Source organism: Cryptomeria japonica, chromosome 4 (genome assembly GCF_030272615.1).
Source record: "Cryptomeria japonica chromosome 4, Sugi_1.0, whole genome shotgun sequence".
Classification (NCBI taxonomy): Eukaryota; Viridiplantae; Streptophyta; class Pinopsida; order Cupressales; family Cupressaceae; genus Cryptomeria; species Cryptomeria japonica.
The window spans coordinates 134696898-134707995 of NC_081408.1; the positions used below are offsets into that span (position 1 = coordinate 134696898).

At 34.1% G+C, this 11098-nt stretch overlaps 1 protein-coding gene across 2 annotated transcripts; it reads left to right on the forward strand.

Annotated features, from left to right (window-relative positions):
- Positions 1-2917: 2917 nt before the first annotated feature.
- On the forward strand, positions 2918-8696 carry LOC131875418 (putative disease resistance protein At5g47280). Of its 2 annotated transcripts, XR_009372258.1 has the most exons (6): positions 2918-4040; positions 5802-6208; positions 6524-6879; positions 6962-7173; positions 7456-8350; positions 8538-8696. XR_009372258.1 is itself a non-coding variant. In XM_059219626.1 (5 exons), the coding sequence occupies exons 1-5, from the start codon at positions 3380-3382 to the stop codon at positions 8271-8273; spliced, it is 2454 nt and encodes an 817-aa protein (XP_059075609.1). In that variant the 5' UTR covers positions 2918-3379; the 3' UTR covers positions 8274-8696. The 2 variants fall into 2 exon arrangements, 1 of the variants encoding a protein (XP_059075609.1); XM_059219626.1 differs by having other exon boundaries at positions 7456-8696.
- Positions 8697-11098: the final 2402 nt, after the last annotated feature.

Here is an 11098-nt window from a genome sequence, read left to right on the forward strand (position 1 = left end):
GAAACCGAGCTGGCCATCGGGGAGATGCATTGTTCCTTCAGGTCTGATTTAGAGGCCTCGTTCACATTCTTTGCAAGAGATTTGAGAAGGTTGATAATACTCTCAGCAAAGGGGTATTCTTCTGTAACCGAGTCCTCAACTGAAGGGGAGGTAGGTTCGGGCCAGAAGTAGGAGCCACAACATGCCCCATAATCAAGCCATTATATATGGGAGGAACATTTGGCATAGAGCTTTCATCCAGGGTCGAGCCCTTGAGCTTAAGCGGCACATCGGATATAGGATCAGAAACCACACGCGTGACCGGAGATCTCTCTGAAGAAGAACCGTCAAGCTGATTCACAACCGGACCGGAAGGAGAATCCATTGTGGGACCAAGACTGGATGTGGTAGACAATGTCAGTATCATAGAGTCCAAAGCAGGGTCCGTAGGCGGTGGGGGAAGATCCCCACCAGCAAAGTCCACCATGAACGACAAGGGTTTGAAATTTGAAACTTGCAGAGTGGGAATCAGATTGTTCTTAGATGTTGTAGTTATTATAGGGAACATATATGTTGTTTATTATTTTAACAATCAATTAACCAATAGAACATGTTATATAAAAAATATAGAAATAAAATTTAAAGTTTTAATTCATGATTTTTTAAAAGAGTTTATATAAATTTCATGAATTAAAATTATTAAACAAATAAGTTTGTAAAAAAAAATTAATAAAATAAAAGTAACAAGTGTTATATAAAACTAGTAAAAAATATAAAAAATATAAACAAATAAATTTAAATAAAAAAAATTAAAAATGAAAATAAAAATATAATTTATATTATTTTTAATACCGAATAGTACATCTAAATTATATTTAGAGTTTATATATTATTTATAAAATAAAATAACAATATATTTATAATATTATATAGTTGTTAGATTAAATACCAATAGATATATGAAATATAGTTAACATAAAAATATTTGAAAATATTAATTATTAGTTTTTTTTATTGAAGTAATGGGAAAAAATAGATACATTATGAATAGGAATTAAGCTACCAAGAAAAAAACAAAGCACCAGACCACTTACACAGCAGATTAAAATCTGCAAACCAGTAGCCAAAACCAATTATTAGTTCATGACCAAATTTAAGTACATTATTTTAGAATAACTGTATCCATCCTCGTTTGTCATGTACGGGTAAAAATACAACTTATTACGTTGGTGGTATTTGAAGTATAATTTTGATGAGTACGTAGTGTTCAACACGTATTTCAATGGGACATATCAAAAACTCCGTTGGTCCTTGAAAAAAGTTAACGTGGTAGGTCATTATTATTATAAATATATTTTAACTTTTAAATAAAACTCCTCGAAACGATATCCAAAGTAAATGATGTCAGAGGGACCCACATGACCCAGGGCCGCTTAAAGGCTATTAATGTGTGGATTTTGGTTTGTTTTATATTGCGGTCCATATGAACAAAGCTTCTTTCATACGTTTGTTTGACCAACAGTTTTTACTGCGCTCGATGGCTAATGAATAATTAAAAGTTAATGATTTGATTTGATTTGATATATTGAATACAAATTAATTGGATTAGGTTTTTAGAAATTAAATTTTATATTTGAAAAAAATGCAAATTACAATTGAAATATGCGGCAACAGCTGTAAGGAAATACATGTAAACCAAATATTCGAAAGAGCAACAACATGGGTTACATCATACTGTCAGTTTTACACAGAAGTGCAAAGAACAGATTTACCCAGCAAACTAAACAGCAACATTTGCTAAACATGTCTTAACCAAGAACAAATATGCCCAGCAAACTAAATGAACAGCATAACTAAATAACATTGAGCTTGAACAGCTGAAAAGAGACAAATTCAACTTTGCAGGTAAGACCTTAACTTACCATGGTAGCATAGGGAAATTTTATTTTTTTATCAATAAAAATAAAGAAAAATAATATTTATATAGTTGTGTAAAATAAAAAATAAAAATAGATTTAATATTTTTTTTGAAAAATTATAATTCTTTATATTGATTAATTAAACTAGTAAAAAGAATACATGCTGTGAAGTAAAAAAAAATTGCTGATGAACGACTATTCAACATAGTAGGTAAATTAAGACTAGCTATAAGATGTGGTGTCACTGTATAAAAGATAGACCGGATAGATATAGATATAGACTGTAAGATTGGGTATCATAAATGAGTGTAATTATGATTACGAAGAATGTTGGAATTAATGTCAACTACACTCAATACTATTCTCTGTAGACTTCACTCTCTCCCACTGTTTGTTGTCTTCTCGATCTCACTTATAGTTTATTTTCACATTCACTGCTCCAGCTCTGCACCATTTTTCTTGTTTTCTCATTCACTCTATTAGAACAGTTTAGAAGAATGATAATTAATGGTCAAATCCTCATTTTTGGAATTTTCCCTGGCTCAAACAAGATGTAGAATTAATTACACTTAATTTTTTTGGTTTTAGACTTTTATTAAGCGGTAAAAGGGGCAGTTTTTAAGTTATGTGATGTCTGAGAAAAACAGGGGTAGAGAAAGGTCGTTCTATAGCAACATCAGGAACAGCGAGAGAACAGGGCACTTTTGTGCTGTGTATGAGAAAAGGAAGAGGAACAGCTTTGTTGAATGATAGTGGCTATCCAGCCATCATGACCTCCTCTTTTCTATTTTCTACTCTGCTTTCTTCTATTTTCTGCTCTGCCTCTGCTTCTCTCTTTCATTGCAGCATTTTAGAAAATTATTAGCACTGGTGAATCTATTTGGTTTATCTTAAGTCTGTGGTAGCGCTATGATTTCTGAATCGAATAGATGGAGAAAATCAGAAAGCATGGAACTGCAATGATCCTTTCTCATGATTAAAAAACAAATTAACTAACAACAGAGATCAAGTTTTCACAATCTATGAGATATTGTTCTTTGGTTATTTCGGGATGCAAAAACTCATACACAATAGAATTGGGAAACAACCAAAAACAAGTTAACTAATATTGAACTGCAGTTAAGTCACGCTGAGGTTAAATTGTGTTAAACTATAGTTAAGTCTCGTTGAAGATATAGGCATTATGGGGCATCATCATCTAGGAATCATTCGGCAATGACTGGGACAACCGGTATCTTCGAAGACAATTGGTTGTATGTATTTTTTAATTTTCAGCGATGAGTAGGTCGTAACATTTCATATACTGCTTTCTTAAACCGCTCTTCGAGTGCCATACCAAGCGGATACGATCAGATGTTTAAATCAGAAAATTGCAGAGAGAGAAAGGAATAATATCGAGCTTCAAGTTTTAGATTTTACTCATTCAAAGTTGAGAGTTATATGCAGCTCTTAACTAACAATTGTGTGTTCAGAAATCAAAGATGAATTTCAATTGCACAGATCGCTGGATGAGAGCCGATGCAAAACTCAAATCTTTAATCCCAACTATTCAGCAGCTTTATTTATCTGAGCTAGATCTACCCAAGGATCAGCAAAGTCCCATTTTTTATCAGTTGTTCAACGCCCTTATCAGAGGTGCAGAGCTGTTAAAGAAATGTGAGAATATTAGCCCTTTTAACCCCTATCTTAGATATAGGTATGCTCTGCAGATCCTCCGCCTAGAGCAGGAGATCCAGGGTTTCATGGATCTCATGCCTGCGCATATATTGCTAGACTCCAGAAAGCTTAAGCAAGAACTGCAAGATTATTACCAGGAGTTACAGCCTGCAGATATGAGTTCTATGCTGAAAGAATCCATCTTCAAACAAGCTTCCCTGCTTACGTCCGATCCCGCCTCTCCTGATAGCATGTTGCTTCAGCAAATGTGTTTAGACGATTCGTGTGAGAACGAGGGTTTTAATCACTCAGTCCATGGCATTATTCCTGAGAAATCTCAATTTTATGTGGGATTGGAGAAACCTATTAGAGACTTGAATATGCTTTTGTTCCAGAAAGAGGTATCGGTCGTTGGTCTGCACTGTATTGGTGGTGGCGGAAAAACTACTTTGGCGCTGGCTCTATGCAATGATGATGATATTAAAGGTAAACTGATCTTCTCCTCAATTTTGTGTTTTTAATCCTTTGCCAGAGATCCAATCTATCTCAAATTTCTGGTCACTCTGTCATGCATGTTAAGATTTTGCCTGTTGTTCTTCTGTATGCGATTGTGAGATAAAATATCCGACAAGATTTGATGCCGTTCAGACTTAAAGGAACCTCTAAATTAGTCTGAAAATACACTCTTTTCAGCCTCACCCTAGAGAATAAAAAACACTACTTTTAAACAGCAGAGAGTCATGAAGGCACAGATTTGCCCATTTAACCAAGAAATGCATATTCAATTGTTCTTATAATAACTAAGAAAATGCAGAATAGCTACAGCATTGAAAACCAAGTAAATTTTAACCTGTTAACATTTAGATTATGTTGGTTTGAGTCTCTTTTGAGCTCAAGAAACTCATGCTTATTAGGCAGGGGTTTTATGGAGGGCGCTTAAGCTCTATTCTTAAAGAAGAGGTGGTCTCATAAAGAAATTATTTTTTTGTTAGGAGATTATTTGGAATCTTTTTCCAAAAAATAGGAGTCCTTACATTTGAAGGCTTAGGTGAAAATGGGGTGGAGCTTGAAATTACCAACTTGGGAATATTTTAGGCTACTTGTCAATCATGTGACTTTTTAGAGGGAAAACTAAAATTATTTACAACCAGCTTGCTTAAATTTTAGAGTTTAAACTTAAGCTGATCTGCACTACAAAATTCATGGACTGCCAACGTCCAGCTAATGTTTATGTAGAAGTCCAATATAAAATTCATCAAACTGCCAATTTTAAAATATTTTAAATTTTTTTTATCTTTTAACTCCATTTTTTTTTGGAAGCCCCCTCCATAACACCCAAGTCTTAATCTCAAACATGATGGGGGATTGGGGAGCATTGAATGCCTCTACATCTGTATGTTTATCAGCATTTTTAGGAATTGGTTTTACTAGTTTTAGTCAACTAGTCTTGTTTTATGTGTGAAGGAATTTCTACACAACGATCAGTTATTTTTGTTTTGGTGATTTGAAAATAAATGGAGATATATCATATGGTAGCCTGGTAGGATATAGAGGTTATCCTAAGATATTTATCGTTAGTTTTAAAGTGAAAAGGGCTATTTTTTTCCTTTGAGGAACGAGAGGTCGTTACATATTGGCTGTGGTTTATAATAAATCTTGTCATCATATAACATTATGTCATTAGGTTCGATTTTTGGGTGAATTTGATTGATAGGATTTCCTGATATATATGTATGTTGACATGTTTTCATAAAAAAGTGAATCACGATGAGATATAAGATATTTATGTTATTATAAGATATTTAAGATATATAACATTATGTTGTCATATTGTAAAGTGGATCTCTTGTAACTTTTTTTGTTCAAATGGCTATTTATTGAAAAAACTTTCCTTCTATCAAAATTCTTTTCAGTTTGATGTGTGCTTTTGTTTTTATTTAAAGTAATTGTTTAAAAGAAAAAGAAAAAACTATGTTTAGTCCAAAAGATTGTTGTTACTAAAGTTTATTCATAAATATATTTTTTTATTTATAATATTGAATCAAAACAAAATTACAAATTCATAAATGTGTTTTCTTATAGAGATTATTGTTTCCCGATATCTTTTTTCCAATAAACTTTCAAAACTTTGTTCGATTGTTTTCGTTCAACATTTGATTCAAAATGATTTTACTGAGGCCATAAGCTAAGGGATGTAAGTTTCCTTCTATAGTTTCTAAGAATTTCTTGTTTCTCTATGATTATCAGGATATTTTCAAAACGTGGTTTTCGTTACTGTATCACAGTCCTCAAATGTGAAAGGACTTATAGAGACGATGTGGGATAAAATTATCGGAGTGAAGAGGCCTGAGTTCCAGAATGTAGAAGATGCACGTATGCAGCTGCAGCAGCAGCTTCTATGTCAATCTAAATCAACTCTGGTGATACTGGATGGTGTCTGTTCCAGATCAATCTTGGGTAAATTACTATTCGAAGGGAGAGGATACAAGACCCTCATAACAACAAGAGACATTTCTATTATCCCCCAAAACTCCTGTACTAGACTGTATCAATTACCATTGTTGGGGCAACGAGATGCACAGTCTCTTTTCTGCTTCTGGGGTTTTGGACAGACATCAATTCCAACTAATGCAGATGCAAGTCTGGTTAACGAGGTATGAGTTATGAATTCAGTCAATAGCTTTACAAGTTATTACGTTGAAAACAACAGATGTGATTGAAGCTCAAGCTTCCTGTAATAGTTATTATTCAGAGATCATAGACAACATTACGGTGAAAAATAATTGTTCAGTTGGTTTTTTATTCAGAAAATTTGCACTTCCTAGATATTTCGGGACTCAAATAAGCCTAGTTAGAAGCTGAAAGCAGTTGATTTATGAGCATTGTGACTTAAATTATACATGTAGTTTCTTGAAACCTACACTGTTTCCCACGGATATTGACGAAAGTTTCCATTTGATGAATTACAGGTGCAAACAGGATGTAAAGGCTTGCCGCTTGCCCTGAAGGTGATTGGAAGCTCTTTAAATGGAGAACCTCGTGCAGCCTGGGAAACAGCAAAGAAGAAACTTTGCCAGGGGGAACCGATATCAGATTATCACAAAGATGGGTTATTAAGGTGCTTGGAGACTAGCATTAGTTTTTTGGATGACGTAGCCAGGGAATGCTTCCTAGATTTGGGGGCATTTCCAGAGGACAAAAGAATATGTGCTGATGCGCTGTTGCATATCTGGGTTTATGTTCGGAAGCTGGAGTGGCAGGAAGCCTTTACCATCTTGTGGGAACTTGCAAGTAGAAATCTGTTTAATCTAACCAGCAATTCTAGGTAATTGCCGGTCCATTAATGCATTGTTTTTCTTGTTATTACGTATTTGAAACTGGCCTAACATGGTGGCCGAATTTATCAGGAGCGCAGCAGCAATTTCTTATGAAAATGCATCCGAGCTTTACTTTTCCCAGCATGATGTAATGCGAGATTTGGCCATATATTTGGCAAGCCAAGACCATATAATCAACAGGAAGAGATTATTTATGCCTAGGAAGGAGCAAACTTTGCCAGGGAAATGGGAGTTGCTTAATGAAAGACCGTTTGATGCTCAAATCGTCTCCATTCACACAGGTGAGTTATAAGACAACACAGACGGATTGCTTCCAATTACTAGTTTTTTTTGGCTGAAATGCTAGCCATATATTTGAGTAGAAAACTAATAAATAACTAGATTTTATCTATTACATCAAATCTACCTCTATATAACTTCCCCTAAATTATCAAATTTTCTGAACGTATTAAATGCATATTTCTTTTATCCTTGCATATGAGAATCTAACGCACCTCAGAGAGATTAATTGCCCTAAATCCAGAATGTGCTAATTGGATTCCATCTCTGAATTTTCCAAACAGGTCCGATGCACGAAAGCGAGTGGTTCGAGATGAATTTTCAGGAGACACAGGCCCTGGTGATACTCTTTGCTGCAAGTGAATTCCATCTTCCCCCATTTATAAAATCCATGAAAAAATTGAAATTTCTCATGGTATGCAATCATAGTTCAAAAAGGGCCACGATAGAGGGTCTAGAAGTCTTATCTTCTCTCCCTCATCTAAGGAGTGTTCGCTTAGAAAGGTTGGTTGCACCCAACCTTCAGAAACAGAGCAATGCACTACACAACTTGGAGAAGCTGTCTTTAAGCTTATGCGAAGGGTTTGGAAGTGCTTCCACATTCGACTACCCCAAGCTGCATGATTTTAACATGGATCACTGCAGTGATTTAGAGGAGTTGCCCCCAAATATCTGCTATATGCCTTCTGCTCACATGTGGTCTATTACCAACTGCCATCAGGTTCACAAGCTACCATATGACCTTGGAAATCTAAGCTCTCTAAGAGTGTTAAGGTTGTCAGCACTGCCAGACCTAAAAGAGCTGCCACCATCAATTGGAAACCTTGGGGAGCTGGAATATCTAGACATTTCAGTGTGCGAGGCCTTGAAAGAACTTCCAGAGGAGATAGGCCAACTAAAGAAATTAACTGAGCTAGATATGAGAGAGTGTTCTCGTTTGAAGAGGTTGCCTATAAGTGGTTGTGGACTGATCTCTCTGAAACATGTTATTTGTGATAAGGAGATTAAGACGCAGTGGTTGTGGGCCAAGAAAATTTCTATTCCGGAACTTAGAATTGAAATTGTGGAAGCGCAATTTAGATCTGATTGGATTGATGATTGAACTTCTGCTCCTCGCACTCTTGACCAAACACATCACATTATATGGATCTTAGTAGACGTACATATCATAGTTTACAGGTATCATGACCCCAAATTTCGTACATTTCAATTTTGATGAATACACTTGATACTTCCTAGGCATTGGGTTATAGGCAAGCCACTTGAAAAACTTGGTTAGAAAATAGGAAACGTTATGCATGCATCTGAGTGTTAGGATTGAAAAAAGCTCTGAAACCGACCTACATTTTTCTTTACTGCATTGCAGGAGTGTTTACTGGTAACATGCTTTTAGCTGCAGCTTCTGTCAACTTTCTAATTCAGAACCAAATACCATCAATCAAAAATATACTACCTCCCTCCATGATATTTTTATGGTATTTTCATGATCGTATGAATACAAACATTTTATTCAACTTAGAAAACATTTCAATAGTGAAATATTATTATTGAAAAAAAGTTGTTTTTAAAATATCATACTAGCATAGATATGTTAAATACATCTATCTAAAAGATGTTGAGAGATATATGTCTCGAGCCACCTATATTGAAATTGCTATTGAGAATAGATAGACAACTCCAAACTAATATCTCTCAAAGTCTTTTACATAGATGTATTTAACATATCTATGCTAGTAGTGTTTGTAGTGCACCATGTAAAATATTAATTTTACATTCTTTTTTTATGATTCTATAAATATATTATCCTTCACAAATAACCCTTAAATATGAATTGATATATATAATATAAATTATATTTATTGAACAATATTGAAGCATTTCATTTTTTTCAAAAGTGCAATAAATGTTCTAAAATATAATCACAAAGATTTCATATTTATCCACAAATATAATATGATTTATATTTAAGGGGTAATCAAATTTTAATAGAAGAATTATGTTTTATGATGTATAGAGCAAATAAAATTATTGTATTTTCAATATTTGAGATAATCTTACTCGGATTTCCTCTTCAAGAGTTGTTTTCCTATTTTCATTCATTTCATTAAGATAATGTGAAAATGGTGGTGAGATTTTGATTCCATCCAAGAACTCAATAGATGATATTATAACAACAAATTTTAAGTATCCTCTTTCTCTTGGTTATATATCAATTGATGTCCTCGTCAAATGCTTGTCATTAACTCGAATCCCAAATATTATGTGACCTACAAAGTCAATAGGTGTGTATTTATGTCTCACCACCTACAATTATGGTGGAATATTTAACTAATTAAGTGAACCTAATGTACTGTAATTCACACAATTGTAGAAGCATATAAGTCTGAGCCATATGCTTCAACAAACACTTTAAATACAAGGTCGTGTGATATAGGTGTACTAGCATAATCTTCCCCTAAACAAATTTATAATGTATCACTCTTCCATATCTATAATAGTGTGGATAAGCCCCCATGCAAATGGATACCACAATCATCCATTGTAACATGCATGACCAAGGTCACAATCATAACAAATTACACCAAGGAAATGGTTGTCCTCTCCTACTCCATTAATTGTAAATATTTATAGTTTGTATCATCCTCAATAAAATGTCAATGTAGTGCATACATCTACGTAACTCATACATACTTCATAGGCCTCTACTTCACCACTACTACTTAACACCCTCACAATAATAGTTAAAGGATGTTTTGCACATCTGGTAGGGTGATAATGATCTCTCTCGTTGGTAGTCTAAAAATTGGCATATCTAAGTTTCATCTCTTCATCAATGCAACCAAAATCCTATACTTGCATTAAATCTTTACAATTTGGTTCAACCAATACAAGCCCACTCAATGAAGCAATATCATATTAGCCTATGTGATAGTTGTTGAGAGATTGTTGTTGTCGTTGACGTCAAATTTGATGCTCCAGATTGGTCTAGATTGATATTTGAGATGTTTTTTATTTATATACGATGTTCTATATGCAGATTGATATGTAAGAGGTTGTATATACTGAGTTGCAACACAATGGAAGATAGGTGTGCATACTTTACAGATTGAAGATCCTTGTTGTTGCTATTGTTGTTGTTGCTATCATTGTTGTTGATTTTGTTATCACAGTGTTTGAGATTATTATTGTTCCAGAACCATCAAGACATGAGTATATGAATGTGAGAGTTTTTGGGGTTGGTTGTGACATTTGTTTATATGCTTCAAAATTTGTTCTTTGAATGTCATAGTTCATTTGTATGTTTAGATATGTTGTGTTGAGTAGAGTTGTGTGCTTTGGTTTCCTCTAGTTTATTTAATTATTGATAACTTTCATTTGGTGTTTTGGTTTTCACATCTTGAATCATGTGATGCTAACTTGGATCGTGATTAGTGCGCTCTGGAATATTTGGTCTTAGCTATGATTAGTTCTTCCATTTTGTGATCTGGTAATTGTGGCATTATGGTAGCATGTTGAGATTTCATGGATATGTTCTTTTCTGATCTGTCTGAATTTGAAGATCTATATTGATATTTTTCTCTAGTCATTGTAGTGTGTCATTAAAATGTTCTTTTTGTTAAATATCTCTGAGAATGACTTGTTGGATATTTCCAAATTCACACACACACACACACACATGATCTCTTTTGGTTGTTTTTTATCTCTTTTGGTTGTTGAAGAATGAAGTATGAGGGTATATGTGTGAGTAAGAGTGTGTGAAAGCATGAAAACAGAATGAGGATGAGCGAAGAGTAGAAGTGGTATGCAACAACGATAAAGTGTTGGTTCAGTATGAGCGGATTGGTGCCATGAGTTGTTGAAGTGATTTGTAGAGGTTCCTAATTGGATTTGTTGCAAACTATCAAAGTATTGCAAGAATTTTGTCAA

What these genes read in the sequence shown, in the direction of transcription:
- LOC131875418 (XM_059219626.1), top strand. Translation starts at nt 3,380, where the DNA reads ATGAATTTCAATTGCACAGATCGCTGGATGAGAGCCGATGCAAAACTC. An exon ending in ATGCAAGTCTGGTTAACGAG is followed by an intron (nt 6,209 to 6,523) that starts GTATGAGTTATG and finishes GATGAATTACAG; the next exon opens with GTGCAAACAGGATGTAAAGG. An exon ending in AATCGTCTCCATTCACACAG is followed by an intron (nt 7,174 to 7,455) that starts GTGAGTTATAAG and finishes TTTTCCAAACAG; the next exon opens with GTCCGATGCACGAAAGCGAG.